At 40.0% G+C, this 23,644-nt stretch overlaps 1 protein-coding gene across 1 annotated transcript; it reads left to right on the forward strand.

Annotated features, from left to right (window-relative positions):
* The first annotated feature begins 19,735 nt into the window (after positions 1-19,735).
* Positions 19,736-22,867, forward strand: LOC143863466 (uncharacterized). The gene has a single exon (XM_077374128.1). The coding sequence runs from the start codon at positions 19,736-19,738 to the stop codon at positions 22,865-22,867; it is 3,132 nt and encodes a 1,043-aa protein (XP_077230243.1).
* Positions 22,868-23,644: the final 777 nt, after the last annotated feature.

The raw sequence follows: 23,644 nt of genomic DNA on the forward strand, positions 1-23,644 counted from the left end.
ATCTTCCAATGGCTATGATCGGTCCTAAGTACACAAACAAAGTCATGAGTCGAGATCCTCTCTTCACTCCGCTAGATTAGGATTAGGGTTGATGCCTTCAGGTAACACTGTTAAAATGTGCGAAGATTAAAAACTTTCCCTTTGGGGTTAGGATATAAATCCCATCATTTTCAAAGATCTCATAGGATTAGCCATTCATGATCTATCCGTTGAAAGCAATCTTATGCTATCTCATCTCATCTCTTGATCGTACATCTTTCAATCCTCTATCATGTGATTCGATCATGTATTCATACTTTCTTTGTACCGGCAGGAACTTATCCCATTCTCGTGTTCATATAATCCTGATCATTCTTGTATCCCTTCTCTTGGCTTACAGGCACTATGTCTACTCGTACAATTCTTGATTGGATCCGTGGTACATTAAGAGAATCTCACATCTATGCCATAAGTGAGCAAGAGAAAAATCTCTTCGGCTACGTGGCAACCATTAAGCTCGATTGGGGATTACTCTATGCTGCATCAGAGTGTTGGGATCCCGATCATCATGTCTTCCGTTTTGGCAACCAAGAAATGTGTCACACCTTTGAAGAATGGTGTGCCTTATTGGAATATCCTGTGGATGGCCCTCTAGTGGAGCCATCCTGTGTTCCAGATGATCGTCCTTTGTTCCTTCGCTTAATGAATAATCCAGATGAATCCATGAACTCTTTCATTGAAGGCCAAGAGGTGTCCATGCAACAACTGATTGACATTTACCCTCCTATTGGACACATTGGTGCTGTTGATATTCAAAAAGCCCGACGTCGCGCTTTGAGATTCTGCTCCTTCGCCAGGTTCCTCATTGTCCAGCCTTCTCGCTTTGCTTCAGCTGTTCTTTTGGACCTCGTTGATCAAATGGATCGTGGCGCCAATCCAATTCCTACTATACTTGCAGAAACCTTCAATGGATTGGATGATATGGCTCGCCTTCGTGCCAGCTCAGGTCCTGGCTCTTATGTTCGCTCTTTCGTTGGGTCTTTTTCAGGATGTCCTGCATTACTCCAGGTGTGGTTGTGCGACAAGTTAAAAATTGCAGCTCCTGTCCATTTCGATCATACGTTATACACCTTCAGTGAATGGCGTCATGATGTTTCTTTCGATCATAAAAGCGATTGGGTTGAATGGTTAAATTCTCGCCAACAAGATCAGATTTATTGGCAAATTCCTGGAATCCAAGAAGCTGTCTTCAACACCGGAGAAGCTAACTACGTTCGCCTTCTTGGTCTCAAAAAGACTTCCTTTTATGTTCCTGCCAGGATCCTGCGTCAGTATGGAAGAGAGCAATCTATGGTGCCTCCCCTTTGTCATTTTTATCCGCCTGAGGATCTCAAGCTCAAGATTGTCAAAGCCGTTTCATCTGCTTGGGATGTCAGAATCATCAAACCTTTAAAAGAGTCAGCTGAGGAAGATTGTCGTCCGAAGAAGAAGTCTAAAAAGAATGCTCAGTTCCATATTTAATCTTATCCGTTTATCTTTGAAAGAATGAACCCTGTACTCAAGCTTTAATGATTGATCAATAAAGTTCATCTTTCTCTCTCATTATCTTGGTCTATGCGTGCATCATTGTCTACTTCTTTCTGATTTTAAAATATGTCTTTCAAATATTTCAGGGCAGTAAACACCATAGCTAACCCCATTACTCCTTGGGTTCGGATCTCTTCACGATTGGAGAGAAATTCTGTCTCTCCACCACCTTCTCTGAGAACCCCATCATCTCCTTCTTTCCCGTCTTCATCCTCACCAATGGCAGACAACCAAGACGGTCTTCCACCCGCTGCTATCACCGATACTCCCACTTTGATTCTCCAGCAACTTCAAGAACTCAAAGAAGAAAACCGAGTTATCAAGGCTCAGCTTTCTGAGAAGTTGGGACCGTCGTTATCCAAAGATAAAGGGCCCATGCACCATACAGCTACTTCAGCCGCACCTGCCCAGCCAGTGTTCATCCCTATCCCTGACAAAACTGAAGAAGATTTGGAAAAAGAGCAGTACAGCGAGGATCGCAGTAGGCCTTCTCAGTCCATGGTTGATAAAACTGTTATGGAGAAATTAGAAACTCTTACCAGGAAGGTACAAGACATCCAGTTTCAAGACCAGGGTGGTTTCAATCCAATTGATCTTACACTGTTTCCCAAAATCCGTCTCCCTGCCAATTTTCAAATGCCAGATTTCGACAAATATGATGGTGTGGGTTGTCCAATCACCCATTTACAGATGTTTACCATCATGTGTCAGCCTCAAGGCTTATCTCCTGACAAATGGTTCAATTGTTCCCGGTTTCTCTAACCAAGGTTGCTAAGAGATGGTTCATGGTCCTAGACAAGACTCGTTATAGGACATGGAAGGATATCAGTGAACAATTCATCAGGCAATTCAAATATGATGATGGGACTGAAATCACTAGAAAGGATTTAGAGAGAACCAAGCAAGACTCGAGAGAATCCTTTCTGGTTTTTGTGAAAAGATGGAGGAGACTAGCAGCCCAGATGATGGAGCGCCCTTCTGAAGAAGAGCAGGTTCAAATAATCATGAAAAATATTTTCCCCAACTCCAGTATCACATGTCATTGCAATATTATTTAGACTTTAAGCACTTCATTGTGGCAGGCACCCAGATAGAGGAGGCTATGGCTCAAGGTGTATTTAACCGTAGCAACCCAAACCCCAGAGATTTCAAAAAATCTCCTCCAGCCCAAGTCAGTAGTATCTCTCGTTCCAATGCTCAGTCCTCTAAGTCCCAAGAACCTCTAGTAATGGACTATGCTCAACCCGTGACCGCACCTCGGCAACAAACCTGGGTAGAATTTACCCCTCTTCCCATTCCATCTTCAGAGGTGCTTAAGCAGTGTCTTGCTTCAGGTCGCATAACCCTACCTACCATCCGGCCTCCCCCCAATCCTTTACCTGCAAATTGGCGAGCTGACCTGCACTGTGAGTATCATAGGGGTCTTGGTCATCTTACTGACAACTGCATTGCTTTGAAATTTAGAATCCAGAAACTCATTGATGAGAAAGTCATTGCATTCCAACCAAGACCTAATGTTACCCAAAACCCGCTACCTGGTCATGCTAATCCTCCTGCTGCCGTTAATGCCTTAACCATAGGAGATTCAGAATTTGACCCTCTCACCCTCATATGTGCCTTAGAACCCGTTTCTGAACCCCAGATCATCTTTTGTGATGAATCACACCTAAGAGAGTCTGTACCTCCCTTGGTAATCACCTATGAGCCACAAGTCCCTCAAGTCATCACTTATGATAAGCCAGAATTGGATGAAGTCAGACATGTGACAAGGGGCGGAAGAATTTTCAAACCTGCTGAATTGAGAGTCGAAAATCCAGGGGCATTGGCTCGAGGAGAGGAGCCGCAATATGTGAAAGATCCAGATGATGAAGTTGTGCAACAGCTGAAGAAAACTTAGGCCGTTATATCTGTTTGGGGATTGTTGATAGCGTCAAAGAAACACAGAGAGGCTGTGTTAAAGGAATTGAATACAACACAGGTATCCTCAGAAATATCTCCGAGCAGCTGGCTGAAGTTGTTGCTCTGACACAGGCCACCAGAGTCATTAGTTTCTCAGATCAGGAGCTGCCTCCTCAAGGTCGGAATCATGCTAGAGCTCTTCATGTCACTATTGTCTGTAAAGGCAAGAAAGTACCATCTGTGTTGGTAGATAACGGATCCGCGTTGAATGTATGTCCATTGAGAACTGCCATTACCTTGGGTTTTGGCCCTACTGATTTTGCCGAATCAACCCTTGGAATCCTCGCATATGACAACACCCGCAGAAATGTGGTCGGGTTCCTCACCACCAGGATCGTTATAGGCAGTCAAGAATTTGAGGTTGAGTTTCAGGTTATTGATATCAAGGCCTCGTTCAATATGCTTCTGGGACGTCCCTGGTTGCATAAGGAAGGCGCTGTTGCTTCAACCCTTCATCAAAAATTGAAGTTCATCAAAGATGGAAAGCTGATCACTGTCAGAGGTGATGAAGATCCAGAAATAGGACAGATAACAGGAGAAACTCTGATCCTTCCAATTGCAGAAGCAGAAGATTATAACTTGAATGGTTTCGCATTCGACGTTGCTGCTATTTCCTATGAAGAGGCCTCATGAGAGGAGTTGTGTTTACCTTTTGCCATCAGTCCTGTGGTTGCCAAGATGATGAGAAAAATGAATTACTTTCCTAGTATGAATTTGGGCCGTGATCCAAGTCCTTATCGATGAATGGTCACTTTATCAAAGAAGGCGAGACTTCTCCATACTATGGGTTTTCTGAACCATGGTATGACTCGGTGACAGGAATCATGATACCTGGTTTTGAAATATTTAGTGATCTTGCTCTCCCGGAAACAGAACCGCCAGTATATTATGTTGAGAAGACTGTTGAGGACTGGTTAGTCTACCTTGAGCCAGATGTGTTGGGGTCCTTGTTGGAAGAAGATGTGCTTGATGTTGCTTGGCAAGAGCTGCCAGTTTTAAACCATTCTGAAGAGCAAGAAGAGATAGACTGTGAAGATGTGCTAGTAGCAGTTATTCAGAGCAATGATACCTTTACTGAACCTCAGAGTCAGATTGCACCCGCAACCAAAAATCTTTCAAATTGGAGTTTTGATGTTTTTCCTACTTATGTTATTGCTAAGTCGAGTCCAGTCAAGTCGATTGAATCCGAGTCAGTGCCTAGTCCAGGCGAGTCATTTTCTGATTTTATTTACTATGTGAATCCTGAGCCTGTTCAGGATGAGTCCAAGGATAATGATGTAATTTCTTTCAATTTAATGAAATCTGATTCTCAGTATGTCTCTGTGTTTGCTTCTGACTTTAATAATGATAACACTCCCTCCTCAGACGAGGAAGAAGGGACCGACGAAACTCCCCTTGAATTGCAGCATATGCTCAAACAAGAGGAGGAGCGCCGAGCCCAGCCTCTTAAAGATGAAATCGAAATTATAAACATCGGAACAGAAGATTTAATACAGGAAATACGAATTGGAAATACTCTATCCTCTGAAGAGCGCGATGAATTAATAAACCTACTTAAGGAATATAAAGAAGTTTTTGCCTGGTCCTACAAAGATATGCCCGGGTTAAGTGAAGACATTGTTCAGCACAAGCTACCTTTATTACCGGGAATTAAACCTAAAAAGCAGAAGCTAAGGAGAATGAAGCCCGAGTGGGTCTTGAAAGTAGAGGAAGAGGTTACTAAGCAGTTGAATGCTGGGTTTCTGCAAGTGGTGGGATATCCAGAATGGCTCGCAAATATAGTACCTGTACCGAAGAAAGATGGAAAGGTGAGAATGTGTGTAGATTTCAGGGATTTGAACAAGGCAAGTCCAAAAGATGATTTCCCTCTACCACATATCGATATCCTGGTAGACAATACGGCCGGGCATGAATTACTATCTTTCATGGATGGTTTCTCGGGCTACAATCAAATTAAGATGGCACCTGAGGACATGGCTAAGACCTCGTTCATTACACAATGGGGGACATATTGCTATCGGGTAATGCCATTTGGTCTTAAGAATGCCGGTGCGACATACCAAAGAGCAGCTACTGCCTTACTCCATGACATGATACATAGAGAAGTCGAAGTTTATGTCGATGATATGATTGTAAAAGCCAAAGAAAGGAGAGATCATATCCCGAACCTTAAGAAGTTCTTTGAAAGAATTCTCAAATACCAGCTTCGTCTGAATCCTAGCAAGTGTGTATTCGGGGTTACCTCTGGTAAGTTGTTAGGATTCATGGTGAGTTAAAGGGGTATAGAGGTGGATCCTCAGAAAATTAAGGCTATCCAAGAGATGCCGCCGCCTAAAACCGAGAAGGAAATTCGGGGATTCCTAGGAAGGATACAGTTCCTAAGGCGTTTCATCGCTCATCTGACTTCAACTTGTGAACCTATCTTTAAGCTCTTAAAGAAAAATACTTCCAAAGAATGGACAGAGGAATGTCAGCAGGCCTTTGAGAAGATAAAGCGAAGTTTGTGTGCCGATAGTGGCACCAGTAATACCGGGGCATCCAATGCTGCTTTACTTGTCAGTAACAGAAACCACCATGGGTTGTATGTTAGCACAGCAAGATCCAGAAACTAAGCATGAAAAGGCTGTATATTATCTTAGCAAGAAGATGTTGGAGTATGAACAGAAGTATACTGTCCTAGAAAAAACCTGCTTAGCCTTGGTTTGGGCTACTCAGCGACTCAGGCATTACCTTTTATCACATAAGGTCCTGCTTTTATCAAGGATGGATCCTCTAAAGTATCTCTTTGAAAAACCAGCCCTGACAGGTAGGACTGCCAGATGGTTATTATTGTTGTCTGAGTTCGACATCACCCATGTAACCCAAAAATCAGTAAAGGGCCGAGCCATTTCTGAGCAATTGGCGGAAGCACCCCGAGAAGAAAATCAGCCTTTCAAGCCGATGTTCCCAGATGAAGAGATCATGATGATAGAAGATGAATATCCAGAAACTGGTTGGACCCTCTATTTTGATGGAGCAGCAAACCAAACAGGGCAAGGAGTAGGGGCATTGCTTGTGTCACCTCGAAATGAGCATGTTCCCCTTGCCGTTAAGTTGCAATTCAATTGCACCAACAATATGGCAGAGTATGAAGCATGCATTGTTGGGCTTGAGGCTGCATTGGCCATAGGCATAGAGAATCTTGACGTATATGGAGATTCAAAGTTAATCATTTGCCAAACTCAAGGAGAGTGGAGAACCAAAGAAGAAAAGCTACAGCCATATCATGAATACCTAGATGCTCTCGCCCAACAATTTCGGTGCATCACTTTCAGTTATTTACCAAGGTTGAACAATAGATTCGCCGATGCCTTAGCGACGTTAGCTTCTATGATTGACATACCTCACAATATGAAGATGAGGCCCATCACGGTTCAAGAGCAATGGGCTCCTGCATATGTTGATGCTATAGAGATAGCTGCAAGATGTCCCGATGGTAAACCATGGTATACGGACATAAAGAACTACATCTCAGGCCAGGGGCATCCCAATGAGCCGTCGAATAAAGAAATAAGGACTTTACAGAGATTGGCAGCTAATTTTGTCATTTGTGAAGGAGAGTTGTATCGACGGTCTTTCGACGGAATTCAACTCTTATATGTCACTGAAGATCAAGCAGAAGAAATTCTCGCAGATATTCATGAAGGGGTATGTGGGCCTCATATGAATGGGAAGATGTTGGCAAGGAAGATCCTACGTCTGGGGTATTATTGGCCGACATTGGAAGCAGATTGTCACGCATTTGTGAAGAAATGCTATAAGTGTCAGATACATGCGAATCTCATTCATGTACCACCTACCGAATTGCATTCTCTTACCTCTCCTTGGCCGTTTTCGGTATGGGGAATTGACATAATTGGCAAGATTTCTCCTAGGTCATCTAATGGTCACGAGTACATACTCGTTGCAATTGACTACTTCACCAAGTGGGTCGAGGCCGCTTCTTACGCAAAGCTTACATCCGCATCAGTTGCTAAATTCATACGCACCAATATCATATGTAGATATGAAATTCCCCATGAACTTATCTCAGATAACGGATCTCATTTCAAGAAAGAAGTAATCGCTCTTTGCGAAGAGTTCAAGATTAAGCATCATAAATCCTCACCTTATCGGCCGCAGACAAATAGAGCGGTAGAAGCTGCAAACAAAAATGTCAAGACTATCATTAGCAAAATGTCAGAAACTTATAAGGATTGGTCGAATAAGTTACCGTACGCCTTGTGGACTTACAGAACCTCAATTAGAGCTTCAACTGGAGCAACCCCTTACTCTCTTGTTTACGGGATGGAAGCAGTGCTACCTGTTGAGATCCGTGTACCTTCGATTCGAGTATTGACTGAGGTTAAGTTGCCAGAAAATGAATGGGCAGATGCCAGATATAAAGAGTTGAACATGCTAGATGAGAAGAGGTTAAAAGCGCTTTACCATGTGTAGGGTTACCAGCGCAGAATAGCCCGGGCTTTTAATAAAAAGGTTAAAGTCAGAGATTTAGAAGAAGGCAATCTTGTTCTGAAAGAGAATCGAGCACCAGTGTTTGACCCAAGAGGCAAGTTCAAACCAAATTGGTCAGGACCATACATTGTGGACCAAATCTTACCCGGAAAAGCCGTCAAGCTCCGTAATTTAAATGGAGAAATATTACCGGAACCAACAAATCTTGATCAACTCAAGAGGTTCTATGCTTGAACACCGGAAGGCCGTCTTTTGGCCGAATAAATCCCAAATTCATAACCCAAAATAAATAAATAAAACATATATAGATATAACCTTTTGCAAACCCTTTTTGAGCTTAAATAAAATTTTCTTTCAAAAACCTAATATACTAGGGGCATTCGCCCTGAACTATGCATGACCTGATCCCTACACCGGGGTACGTAGGCAGCTCGGTAAAACCGAGTTCGGTTGTTTCAAAAGAAGAAAATCAATTATTCCAAAAAGAAGTTAAAAAAAAAATCCATGCAAAAAAGAAAAGAAAAATTGAAATACCTTCAAACTAGGGGCATTCGCCCTGAACTACGCATGACCTGATTCCTACACGATTCCTACACTGGGATACGTAGGCAACCTGTTCACAGGTTCGGTAGAAATTCTTGCAAAACCTTAAGTCATTCTTTGAAAAGCCCTACCTCACCTATAAAGTCCTTTTGGTGTTCAAGTAAAAAAAAAAGAGAGAAGAAAAATAAAATTAAAAAGAGAAAAAAAAGAAATGGAGCTTGAAGATCCGCTAGATTGAAAACCTGAAGAGGCGATCTAGGCAAAATTTAGGATCATTCCCCTGCTAAGTTGAAAACCTGAAAGGGCGGCTTAGGCAAAAGTTAAGGGGGTGGCCTGCTGAGTCGAAAACCTGAAAAGGCGATTCAGGCAAAAGTTAAGGCCGAGCGCTTCGCCAAGTTGAAAACAGGTTCAGCAACAGGATCTGAGAAACTTGGCAAAAGCAGGACTGTCATGAATGGCGAAAGATCTTCGAAGAATACCTTTGATAAAAGAATAGAAGAAGGTTAGAATGCCTCAAACTGGGGCAGGTTGCTAATGAAGTGGCATCTCATATTCAAGCCTTGAAAGTCCTTTGCTGCATGGTGGTATTAAATCCTTTGCTTCCAAAATTGTTAATTGGAGATTTCAATTTCCTTTTTTCTGATAATCTCTTTCAAAACTCAAATTATCGTTCTCTCTGAGTCCATTAAAAAATGGTCTCTCAATTCTCTTTGAACATCATACGAATGTGATGTCTCATTTCCTTGGAGTTCGTATAAATACGATATTCCATTATCTCTGAGTTATCTTAGAACATCATACGAATATGATGTCTCATTTCCTTGGAGTTCGTATAAATACGATATTCCATTATCTCTGAGTTATCTTCGAACATCATACGAATATAATGTCTCATTTCTTTGGAATTCGTATAATACGATATTCCATTTTCTCTGAGTTATCTTCGAACATCATACGAATATGATGTCTCATTTTCTTGGAATTCGTATAAATACGATATTCCATTATCTCTGAGTTATCTTTGAGCATCATATGAATATGATGTCTCATTCTCTTGGAATCCGTATAAATACGGTATTTCATTCTCTCCGAGTTCATTTGAAAATTGTCTCTATTCTCGTTGAGCATCATACAAATGTGATGTCTCATTTCCATGAAATCTGTATAAATACGGTATTTCATTCTCTCTGAGTCCATTCAAAAATGGTCTCTTATTCTCTTTGAGCATCATACAAATATGGTGTTTCATTTTCCTTGAAATCCGTATAAATACGCTATTTCATTCTCGTCAAGCCATTTGAAAATGGTCTCCACTTTTTGAACATCATACAATTGTGATGTCTCATTTTCTTGGAATCCGTAAAAATACGGTATTTCATCTTATCCGAGTCCATACAACTATGGTCTTTTATTCTCTTTGAGCATCATATAAATGTGATGTCTCATTTCCTTGAACTCTGTATGAATACGGTATTTCATTCTCTCCGAGTCCATACAACTATGGTCTTTTATTCTCTTTGAGCATCGTATAAATGAGATGTCTCATTTCTGTGGAATTCGTATAAATACGTTGATTCATTCTCTCCAGGTCCATTCGAAAATGGTCTCTTACTCTCTTGAGAGTCGTATAAATACGGTATCTCATCCTTTTTCAGTCTATTCAAAAATGGTCTCTTAGTCCTCTTTGGGATCCATATAAATATGGTTGCTCATTCTTTGGGAAACCGTACAAAGACGGTGTCTCATTCTGATATCTCATTCCTTGTGGGCCTCTACAACTACGGTATCTCATTCTTATCGAGTCCGTACAGCTACGGTCTCTTAGCCCTTCGAACCCGTACAAATACGAGGCCTCATTCTTTTTGAATCCATTCGAAATGTTATCTCATGTCTTTGAACCCATACAAATATGGTATCGCATGTTATCTGAGCCGGTTAAAAAATGATGCTTCATTTTCATTAAAAATCTTTCAAAAGTCATCAATTATTCTCTCTAAGACCATTTAAAAATGGCATCTCATTTCCTCTGAAACCGTTCAAAAACGGTATTCCTTTCCCTCCAAAAATCCGTTTGAAAATGGTATCCCATTCTTTCATGGCCCGTTCGAAAACGGCGCCGCATCATAATCATCTTTTGCTCTGGATTGCAAGATTTTTGTACCGAGAGAAAAATCTGATTCTCCGTTATTCTAAATTGCTATCTCAAGGTGTTTAGAGTAAATGATTTTGATATATGTTCAAATTCTAGGATTTCATCTAGGGTCTTGCATTATATTATGTTGCATTGTGTCTAGAGAATCCTTTATCGATTATAGCTACGCAAAATGGTTCTGTCATTTTTGCTTTGGTATTCGATGACTATGTCATCTCTACCAAAGAGGGGCATCTGTAGACACCCCCATTTTGCTCCTCTTTAGTCAACGAAGAAGTTAATGTGTCGCTGTCAGTTTCAGTGTTCTCTATTTCGGTGTCCGTCCCCTATGTTTTCTCGATCTTTTCGGTTATTTCTGTCTTGTTTTGTGTCATCCTAATAATTGTTGAGAGGGGTTGTTCGCAAGAATTAAAGCAAAAGGGGAAATTTGGACCCATTTGCTAGGCCCGCATTGAGCATTTCCTATTAAAATGAGATCAAACAGGTGTGCCCTGCATTGTTTTTAATGAAGAATATGGTTTTTGAATTTATTTGGATCCAATAAACAAGATCAATTTCCATGATGGGCGGAGTGTATTTTTGCCAATCTGGTATGGACCCATTATTGGAAAAAATTAAAATTTAAAGCTGTGGCTCGTCAAATTGGACAATTTAGATCGTCCAATGGGAGTGACTTAGGGGGGCCACGTTATGAGTAATCCAAGCCAATTAATTGATAGCCAGTTATTTGAACGGCTCGGATCAGCCCACAGAAATGATTTAGAGAGGCACAACCAATTCACATATTGATGCATGTTTAATGGATGGTTCAGATTATGCGACGAAAAGGATTCGCTGGGTGCAACTAAGTTGCATTGTGGCCCATCAATTAGTTGGTTCGGATGGCTCCATGGGGTGGGCCCCACCTTAAGATGCGCTTGGCAATTAAACATTGTGAGAAGGAGGATGATATTCACACCCATTTTTGCATGGTTGGTATAAAAACAAAAAATATATATAATAAATCATGTCCTCACGTGCATGCATGCATGATACTTTGGAAAGAAGCTTGATTGCTATTTTTTCCTTTGGTTCCACATGAATTTAGGAAAGTGTTTTTATTCTTGGTAAATTATGAGGAGAATCTTTGTTTTTAGAAAAGTAGAGCAATTAGTGCTGCTATTTTAAAGATTGCTGCTATTATGGGATTTAAAGAAAGAAAGGTTGGATTCTAAAGAAAAAAGCTCTTGGCAACTTTCCCGGGGGGAAGGAGAAATCTGATAAAAAGAGGAGAACGAACGAAAAAAGGGAGGCTCGGTTTTTCTGTTTTTTGGGGAGAATAACACCATCTCTCATTCTCCTTCTGTTTTCCTCTCCCTCACCCACGTATTCTGTTTTCGGTTCTTCCCTACTCTCTCCCACGGTTTTCACTCTCCATAGATCCAACTCCCAACCATCTCTCGGCCTCCTCCAACTCCCAACCATCTATCGGCCTCCTCCATCTCTTTGTCTCGATCATCTCCCAACAATCCTCTCTCAATCCCACAGCCATCTCATTTCCCTTAATCTATCTCTCTCACCCTCCATATCTCGCCAAAAACCCGAGAAAAAAGAAAAAATATATATATAAGAAAACAGAGTGCGTTATGTCTCGGGTTCCTCTGTTGTTTTTTTACTCGCTCAATCCCTTTGTTTTTTTTTACTCGCTTAATCCCTCTATTTGGATCCCCTCCTCTCACCCAACTCCATCACTCTCCTCTTCTCATCCCACTCTCTTCTCTCTCGATAAATAAAAAACAAAAAGAAGAAGAAGAAGAGAATGAAAAAAAGGGAAGAAAATACAGAGGTCTCTCTCATCTCTCTATCTTACTCTCGGCCTCTCTCACTCTCCCTTGGCCTCTCTCTCTCGGCCTCTCTCACTCTCTCTTGGCCTCTCTCTCTCGTTCTCTATTACTCTCTCTCGGCCTCTCTCTCATCCATATCACTCTCTCTCGGCTGTGAGAAAACAAGAAAAAGAAAAAAAAACAAAAGAAGAAAGGGAAGGAAAGGAGGTTAGATCGAGCGTCGGCGGGATTTTTGGATTTTTCGGCTCTGGGATTCGGCGAGGAACTCTATCACAGGTAGGTGCACTGTTCTCGGATTTTTTCAGAATTATTTGGTATTTTTTTATATTTTTGCATGGTTTTTAAGCATTTAAATGAATTTAATTCAATATTATATGTGTGTGCTCAAAATCATGATCTGCATGAGTGTTTCAATTTTGATTCGTCCCGAAATTTAATGCACTGATCTATCTAAATAAAGTAAAATAACCATCGGATCGGATCGGACATTGAATCAAAGGATTTTAAAAATTTGAGTGAAGAATGGAATTTTATTTAAAAAATGGCTGAGAAATTACAAAATTCAAAAAATTAGCTATCTCAGGATGACTGATTTTGTGGAATTTTTTCTTGTGTTCATCACATCAGAACAAGGTTAGAGGACATTTTCCGGAGTCGTAATTTTCTCAAAAATCATGTTTTAAAAATAGAAAACTCTTCAAAAATATCTTTTTGACGAAGAAAACTAAAATATATACTAAATAGATTCTAAAATTAATGAAACTTCATGGGAAAATAATATGGTATTGATACATTTTAGCATGAATTTTTAAAGATTTTTTAGATTTTATTTGGTATATTATTTAATGCTTTCTTGGACAATAATCAGATTTTGTGAGAATTTGTACTGACATCAGATCACCATTAAAACTCTCAAACTTTTTACAGTAGTCTTATATTTCATATTTATTGCTGCTGTAAAATTTTCAATTGATTTGGATATTGTTTCCTAAGGGTTGTAGTGTAAATTCATAATCTGGTTTGACAATTGAAAAATCCGAAATTGATAGTAAATAGTCTCTAAAATTCATGCAAATCTCACAGCATTCTATGTTTTCTTATATCTTACTACTGTAGAAATTTCAATGAATTTATATTTCTATTTCTAGTAGTTTGTGTGTTATTTTTACAATCTGGTCACTTAATTGTTAAATCAAAATTAAATAGGAGCTTAATGTAAAAATCTGTAAAACTCTTTCAATAAGCTACATCCCATCATATCTTGTTTCTGTAGAAGTTTTAATTCATTTCCAATTCGTTTGCAATAATTTCACTTGTAAAATCACTCATATGGTTTAAAATTGATAAAATCCATTGAAAAATTGAAATTAATTAAAAATCATCATAAAGTTTCTGAAGAACCATGAATTTTTGTCACATGTTCACTCCTTAATCCATCGAAACAGAAATCTTAGGATCTTTAGATTTCCCTGGAAAAGTGGCTAGTGCATCCATAAATCGTATCCCAATTGCAATCGATCGTAGACAATTTGAATATTTAAGCTATAGCATGTTATTGATTCCGAGGTTACTGTCCACGGAAATCCTGAGATATGCCAGGCAATAAGGTGCTATAACTTAAGTATTAAATTGCACAAGGAAATAGCGCACGATTCCCTTCCGTGGATGCTATTCTAGGCCGAAATTGGTGAACCATAGAACCTTTGGTATTCCTTAAATGTCCAGAAACCGAAAATCCTTGAAATCTGAAATTAATTAACTTCAAGAACTTGAATCAATTTGTCTCGAGTCTTTCGGAACCATTGGATTATGGTTTCCGATATAAGAACCATTAGTGCCCAATTTAGGAACACATACGTCATGTCGTGTCCTAGGTTTTAGGGAGTCCTAGAATTAGGAGTCCAGCCTCATCACGGACGTTTGCTATGGATAGCAACCGTGCCATAGGTCTAGTTACACTAGTCACCCAAATTTTTCTTAGGACAAGTCTAGTTACCTAGGATGTAGGTTAACCTGCATTAGTCTAAGGGACAACTTGCACTTAGATAGGATCATATAGCATCTTAGATGAAATCCTAGGATAATAAAATCTTCAACTTGAATTAAATAACTGCTCTTAAAACTGTTGAAATAGTCAATCCAGTTTAGATCGGTGTCTTAGTTGAGTTAGGCATAAGTAGCTTAGCTTAGGTGCACCGAACTATGTCGACTCTGATCCTAGTGAGGCTTGGGTACGTAGGCAGCTTGGATGCTTGATGGCATACCAATCACGAGTCGGCTCCACAACAAATTGTGGGGTTTTGTATATTAATTTTCTTGTAAAATTTAATCACTTAGGGTTTTCCATGAAATTAGAATTTTAGGAAAACTTTCACTTAGATTGAATCCAGACGAATTAAGAAATCAAGATACACATTTAGGATTCATATTGAAATTAGATTTTATGATGCATGCCACTTAGTTCACACATTAACAGAGAGTTGAATGAGCAATTTAAAATAAATTTAAAAGAGTTAACTTTTGGAATTGAAGACCGATTATCGGGCAGGAATGGTGCATGTGGTGGTAAATCCCCATACCTTCCATTCTCGTAACCAGGTAACGAGTCTAGATTTCTGGTCAATTATGGGTCCTAGATCCCACATCTAGGTGGCGACTCTGTCAGTCTCTTTTGTGTGGAATTCGGATTGCCTTAGTGATCCCAAGTTCACATAAAAGATGAATTAAAATCAATAATTAAAATGCACACGCCAATCGCGTGGGTACGAGAGACCAAGAGAAGGTATGGCGGCTCGCGCCCCACCCCTCTCGCGGGATCGGGTCCCACAGTAGGTAGTATGGCAAGACCAGATTTGGTCCAAATCGTTTGAACTTTTGATATCTAACCCTTTTGAACCCGAGCCTACCTATAAAGTTCTTCTGGTGAAACGAGCAAAGGTTCAAGGCAATTGAAAACAAAAATAGAAAGAAAAGAAAAGAACGAGAGTCTGAAGACCCACTAGGTTGAAAACCCGAAAGGGCGGCCTATAGTCATGTACTTGCTAAGTCGATAACCAAAGGAGCCGGCTTATGCAAAATGAGGGTAGCGGTCTGCTGGATTGAAAACTTGAAGGAGCAATCCAGTCAGGGGCAAAGAGTTTCCAAAAAGTGAGCTGATAAGGCATGGAAGGAGTTTCCTCGGTCATGAAGAACTCCGACGTTTGAATAGTATGAGAATTCCAGGCAAAAGCTGAAGCAAATGGTTTGCTAGACCAGAAACCTGTAATGCAATAATCATGAGTTCTCACCAGAGGAGACTCGAAGAGATGAAGAAACAATTACTACTCAGGGCAGGATCTTAGAATCCAAGTAGTGTCAATGAGATTTACTTTGACACCTTTCTAAACTAGGGGCATTGAAATTGAGCAATCCAAAGGGGGTAATAACTATGGAAAAATTCCTGATGGAGGAAATTAGTGCCTTTTGACATGGTTTTCGAAATTATTCTGAGAGCGGTTATCCTTACCATTTAAAAATACACATCAGGTCTAAGGGTGAATCAAAATTGAGTCAAGTCCCTTGAATAATGTACATCTTCTTTGATAGAGTCTTGGAAGTCTGTCCCTCATTCTTATCCATTTTCCTTTCAAGGTCCAATGTTGTCTGGCACTGGGAGAATGGGTGTATACTTTCCAAAGTGAAAAAAAAATAAAAAATTCTCAGAATAGACCCTGGTTTAGGTACTAGAGAAAAGCGAGAAATATCCTGTTCAGACATGGCGAAGATGTCAAATTTCAAGCAATAAGTGGTGGAAAGAGCGAATCTCAAATAGTGGTCAATAAAAGGAGAACTCTTTGAGCTTAGCCATTATCTCATCTTTATTCCAAAGAAAGAACCCATGCAAACCCAAATTTTCCTACCTATCCTGGTTCTACTTTCCTTGGAACTCTTGCCATGGAAGTATAATACACTATGGGCATCTTTTATGACTTGCGTCATAAAAGATATCAAGCAGAAAAGGCAATCAGTGCCAATATTTTCAACAAGTTGAGATGAGAGAAATACAAGCATGTCTTAAGTCAAATCTCTAAACTCCTCATATGAGTCCACCATTCAAAAGAGTTAATTTTCAAAGAACATCAATTTCCCAGCAGAGTCTAGAATTTGATCCCACAACCTTCAAACCCCAGCAGAATGCTTTTTCACGAAACGTCAATACCGAGAAAAACAAACCATCAAGTTATTCGAGTCTCGTCCTCAGCAAGGAACTCGTACTCCCAATTTTCTCGGCAAGAGGCAATCAGTAAAAAAAAATCATTCAAAATCTATCAATTCTCAGCAATTCCCATTGATTCCCAAGGCTCTTCGTGGTCTACTATTCAGGTATACCATGGACCCTTTCTAATAATCGGTAAAATATATATATATATATATATACAAATAAATAAAAATGGCCTCATAGGTGGGTAATCATCGGCCATTACTCTTTTTTCCCCGAGTCAATCGGGCATAGAACATCTGGCATAATGGGGCGTACGCGATTCGAACCCAACGCTGAACGAGGATTGAACGGCTTCCTACCACTAAACCACCGTCCCAGATGTTAACTAAAAATGAGTAGATACTTACACATATTAAAAATTACCAATAGTCACTATTCATAATTACTATTCACAATAGTCACTATGCAAGATTACTATGCAGAAATACTACGTAAGATTACTATGCAGAAATACTATGCAAGTTCACTATTGAGATAAACTATTTAAAATTACTATTCACAGTAGGACCCACCGAGTACTATTCACAAGCGGGTCCCACCAACAGTGGGTCCCACATCAGCGGGCTCCACACAAGCGGGTCCTACCACCAGTGGGACCCACAACAAGCAGAACCCACAAATAGCGGGACCCAACGCCAGCGGGACCCATCACTAGTGGGAACCACTACCAGAAGGACACACCGCAACCACTTTCATTAACTCATTGGTTAAGCGGGTCACTCCACAACCACTATCATTAATGAGTAGTTGCGCTTCACCGACGAAAATAATAATTAAATAATATTAATCATCCTGTTACTATTCAAGCAGCCTTTACTATTCATTTATTTATACCTTTACTATTCCTATATTTTTGTAAAAGCATTTAAGAGAAGCATTTAAGAGAGTAGTTGTGAATTTAAGAATGAAGTATCTATAAATAGAGGCTCTCATTTTGTTATTTCGACAAACCCTAATAGAGCTAAAAAAATTCAGAGAAGAAAGAGTAAGAGAGAGAGGGAAAAAGAGAGAGAGGAGAAGGAAAAGGAAATCCACGTCATCACCACCAAGGTAAGTCTTTCATATAGATAGTTAAAGTATTTATTATGGGTAATATGGTTGGTTCTACCACCTATGTAAATATTAGGATAAAGCATGCATAAGAGGCGATAGCTCGCTATAGATTATGCAAGTTTTACCATCTTATTTGAACGGTGAAATACTAGCATAGTAATCGTAAAGTAAACTTTAATCAAAGAAAGGCGAACTGCTGAGCATAGTAGCCCATCTTATTTGAACGGTGAAATGCTAGCATAGTAACCGTAAAGTAAACTTTAATCAAAGAAAGGCGAACTGCTGAGCATAGTAGCCAAGAAATAAACTATATCAAAGAATGGTGAACTGCTGAGCATAGTAACATGTGGGGTCCACATGAATAGTAACATGTGGGGTCCACATGAATAGTAACATGTGGGGTCCACATGAATAGTGCATGCTGGGCCCCATGATTTTAAAAATTTAATAGAAAGAACACTGAACACAGGGAACATTATTTTGGACATAGATGGACATTACCTGGACAGAAAGGACACTGCCTTAAAACATGAAATTGATAAAATTAGAATATATTTACAGGTTATACACTCCAAGGTGTAAGCTCAAACAAACCTGTGATCGGAAAGCTATATGTAAGGGTTTTCGTCCATTGATTCTCTTTTGCTATATGTAAGGGTTTTCGTCCATTGATTCTCTTTTGCTATATGTAAGGATTTTCTTCCATTGATTCTCTTTTGCTATATGTAAGAGTTTTCTCCATTGATTCTCTTTTGATATACTGGATGTGAATATTTCATATTCTTTAATTATCTTTATACGCAATTGCTATAAGAGTTTCTATCCTTCTAAGATCCACAACTGATGAGAATCCAAGGGGGATCCTTTCTTTCAGACCCCATTCCTTTCAGACAAATGATTTTACTGATAAAGCTACAATTCTATTTTGTATCCTCGAAACTTGTTTCCGTGAGATATGTTTATGTTTAGGGTTTATCTTATGATATCCTAATTCTGGATATGGACTGAGTTATGATATGATGACGGGTGGACGCGTTATAGTCATCCATGTGCACGTGGGTAAAGACGACTGTAGAGAGTGTAAATCTAGAGGATTATGAGCCGAGGTATGGCTATGAATGGGCCGAGATATGGCTATGAATGAAAGCATCTATGCTTAATGAAGTCTATATATATAATTATATATATATATAATTCTTGATATCAAGTTCTGTAAGTTTTCTCTATACGTTTGGAAAGTATGTTGTGCTTATTCTTTCTTTCCATGTTTATAATGTAAGATGTCCTATCTGCAAAATATCATGTTCTTATGAGCTTGACAATTCTACATCACTTGTTGTTTATACCCTACTGGGCTATTTGAGCTCACCCCTTTCTTTTTCTTGTTTTATTGTTCCAACCCCCAGGTGAAGTATAGATGAAAGATGAGGAATGCTAGAGTTGAATGCAGAACTATTCTAAAGGACAAATATGTTTTAAATATGTATCAACTATGTCTTGAATTAAGATGTAATAAGTTAGTCCTAATTTCTGTAAACCCTCTAAACGTAGTTGTTGTATTTGAGATCTTGGGAATAATGAAAGTTTTTGAAAAAGATGATGTAATATTCTTCTATGCACCGAGTTGGTATTTCCAAAAAAAATCCGGGCCGTTACATTTGGTATCAAAGCGAAGTTTAGTCGATTTTGGAAATTATGATTCAAAAAGATAGGATTAGAATTTACCCTATCTAAATGTTAAGTTAGAATATGTTAACTATACCGCTAGTCGTTGGTTAATATAGAACTTATGTGCTATTTATGACTTCTGTGATACTTCTGTATATAAATGCTATTAAATATGAGTTATAATTTAGATTACTAATGTGATACTATGATATGAAGATGGCGGCGAATCAGGAACAGATTTTTACAATCGAGGCTGAGACAAGGAGGGGACGTGGCAGGCCACGCAGAGAAAGGCAAGCAAGAAACAAACAAACTACAGCCAACGCTAGAAACAACAACGCAGGAAATGATGCCATTGCCACTGCATTGGCACAGCTAGCCCAAGCAATGACAGCAAACATGAACCAACAACGAGCCCCATCTGCTCCACTTCAAAACGAAGGAGCTATACTGGAACAGTTTATAAGGCAACATCCTGTTGCCTTCTCTGGAACTATAGATCCCTTAGAAGCTGAAAGATGGATTCACTCCATCGAAAAGATCTTTTCGGTGATTGACTGCACCAGCCAACAACGTGTAAGATTGGCGACGTATAGATTGGACGGTGACGCGGATCAGTGGTGGAATTTAGTCCGAAATACAAAAACCGAAGAAGAAATGAACGCAATGTGTTGGAATGAATTCAAAAGAATCTTCCTCGAAAAATACTTCCCACAACCACTAAAAGCTCAGCTAGTGAGAGAATTTATTTCATTAAAGCAAGAAGAGGGAGAGACAGTCTCCCAATATGAAGCAAAATTCACAAGACTGGCTCGATATGCAACCCACCTAGTGACTGACGTTCAAAGTAAGGTGGACAAATTCCAATACGGATTAAAGCCTAGTGTCAGGCGGGCATTAGCAGCTTTAGATTTTCAAAGCTACAAAGCCGTGGTGAGATGTGCTTTGAAAGTGGAAATTGAACATTTGGACTTTCAGCAGTCCAAAAATAAGTTGACTGGCGTAAAGAGAACGAATGAAATCCAACCAGGAGGATCTGGAACAAAGAGACCTAATGTCAAGGAAGCAGGAGACCAGCAACATTGCTCAAAATGTGGAAAGAGACATGGAGGTGTCTGTTACGTGGGGACACGAAAATGCTTCCAATGCGGAATGGAAGGACATGTGGCAAAGGACTGCAAGATGGTCCCAAAACGGGAACAAAATCCAACTTTGACTCGGAGCAGTCAGCCAACCCTCAAGCAGACTCTGAATGCTCACCCAGACATCAAGTGTTTCAATTGTAACGAAATGGGACACTATTCAAATCAATGCACCAAGCCTAGAGCAGTAGGAGGAGGTCGACAACAACAACAACAGCCAAGGGGACAGGCCCGTACTTTTGCTATCACAACTGCTGAAGTGCAGACAACGAATGATGTGGTGACAGGTACTTTGTCTGTAAGTTCGAAGAATGCACATATATTATTTGATTCTGGCTCTACGCATTCTTTCGTTTCACCAAAGTTTGCCAAGCATTTGAGCATACCACTTCAGAAGTTAGATCTTGAACTTTCTGTTAAAACGCCTGGTGGAAATTCTCTAGTTATATCAGGAGTTTATCGAGCATGCTCTGTTGATATTTGTGGTAGAAACTTATCGGTAGATCTTATCTCCTTACCTATTTTAGAATTCGATGTTATATTAGGAATTGATTGGTTGACTTTAAAACATGCCAACATAGACTGTTACAGGAAAGAAGTCAGGTTTACTATTCCTGATCAACCCCAACTTGTATATAAAAGCTTTGACAGAAACAAAACTCCAGCACTAATATCATCGTTGCAGGCAAGACGATTATTAAAACAGGGCTGTGAAGGATATCTCGCTCAAGTTCAAGTTGTGGACACGAGTAAAAAGAAGATGAAATTGGAGGACGTGCCTATTGTGCAAAAGTACGTGGATGTATTCCCTGACGATCTACCAGGAGCCCCACCGAATCGAGAACTGGAGTTCTCTATCGAGCTAGTACCGGGAGCAAATCTAATATCCAAAAGACCGTATCGAATGGCACCGATAGAATTGGAGGAACTAAAGAAGCAACTGCAAGAACTATTAGACAAAGGATTCATCCGGCCCAGTGTATCACCCTGGGGAGCTCCCGTCCTGTTCGTAAAGAAGAAGGATGGATCAATGAGGTTGTGCATTGATTATCGAGAACTGAACAATGTCACAATAAAGAACAAGTACCCGTTGCCTAGAATCGACGACTTATTCGACCAACTTCAAGGTGCCATGTACTTCTCCAAGATCGATCTCAGATCTGGTTACCACCAACTGAAAGTAAAAAAGGAAGACGTTCCAAAGACGGCGTTCCGCACGCGATACGGACATTATGAGTTCATTGTCATGCCATTCGGACTAACGAATGCCCCAGCCGTATTCATGGATCTAATGAACAGAGTATTTCACGACTATCTTGACAAGTTTGTCGTGGTGTTTATCGACGACATTCTTGTCTATTCTAAGAGTCGCGAAGAACATGAGGAACATCTGAAGATTGTTTTACAAACACTTCGACAGAAGAAGCTATATGCCAAATTCAGTAAATGTGAATTCTGGTTGCAGCAAGTGGCGTTCTTGGGTCACACAGTCACCCGAGAAGGAATTTCTGTGGATCCAGCGAAGACTAAAGCCGTTGAAGAATGGCAAAGACCCACGACAGCAACAGAAATTCGGAGTTTCTTGGGACTTGCCGGCTATTATAGAAGGTTCGTGGAAAACTTCGCTCGATTAGCAAATCCATTAACGAAATTAACTCGGAAAGGCGCGAAGTTTATCTGGACCAAAGAATGCGAGGAAAGCTTCCAAACGTTAAAGAAGAGACTCGTCAGCGCACCTGTGCTAGCATTACCAACACCAACCGGAGGATTTGTGATCTACAGTGACGCATCAAAAGAAGGGCTCGGCTGCGTATTAATGCAAAATGATAAAGTTATAGCTTATGCATCATGCCAACTAAAATACTACGAGCAAAACTACCCCACGCATGATATGGAATTGGCGGCAGTAATCTTTGCACTGAAGATTTGGCGACATTATCTCTACGGGGAAAAGTGTGAAATTTATACTGATCACAAGAGTCTCAAATACATATTTTCCCAGAAGGAGCTGAATATGAGACAAAGAAGGTGGCTAGAGTTACTAAAGGATTATGACTGCACCATTCATTATCATCCTGGAAAGGCGAATGTAGTGGCAGATGCATTGAGTAGAAAAACTTCCGGAACCTTGGCAAGAATGCTAACCACTCAAAAGCATTTACTCCAAGATCTGAGAAAACTGGATATGGAAATAGTAGAACCGTGAACCAAGGGCTACATAGCACAGATGGTTGCTCAACCATCACTATTGGAGAAAATCAAGGCCACTCAAGTCGACGATCCTGAATTACAAGGAAAGATCGAAGCAATTCGGAAAGGCAAACTTTCCGAATTCAATGTTGATAAAGATGACATCTTAAGATTCAACACAAGACTGTGTATGCCCTCCGATCCAGAATTAAGAAGGAAGTTGCTAACTGAGGCACTTAGTTCGGCATTCTCCATACACCCAGGGAGTACGAAGATGTATCGAGATCTTCGAACCCATTATTGGTGGAATAATATGAAGAGAGAGATTGCTGAGTTCGTGTCTACATGCTTGGTTTGCCAACAAGTTAAACCAGAACGACAGCTACCAAAGGGAGCCTTACAACCACTAGAGGTGCCTATATGGAAGTGGGATATGATAGCAATGGATTTCATTACGGGACTACCGAGGACTACGAAAGGAAATGACGCAATATGGGTCATCATTGATCGACTGACGAAGGTAGCTCATTTTATCCCAATACGAGAAAATTTTTCCTTAGATCAATTGGCAAAGCTCTACATCAAAGAAGTAGTCCGTTTACACGGCATACCAGCATCCATTGTGTCTGATCGTGACCCGCGCTTCACATCTAATTTTTGGAGGAGTATACAAAAGCATTGGGGGACAAAGTTGAACTTCAGCACTGCCTTTCATCCTCAAACAGATGGTCAATCCGAACGGACAATTCAGACACTGGAGGATATGCTTAGAGCTTGCATAATAGACTTCCAA

The sequence above is a fragment of the Tasmannia lanceolata genome, unplaced genomic scaffold (assembly GCF_043159265.1).
Source record: "Tasmannia lanceolata isolate RefF3 unplaced genomic scaffold, GAP_Taslan_0.1 ptg000044l, whole genome shotgun sequence".
In the NCBI taxonomy this organism is placed as follows: domain Eukaryota; kingdom Viridiplantae; phylum Streptophyta; class Magnoliopsida; order Canellales; family Winteraceae; genus Tasmannia; species Tasmannia lanceolata.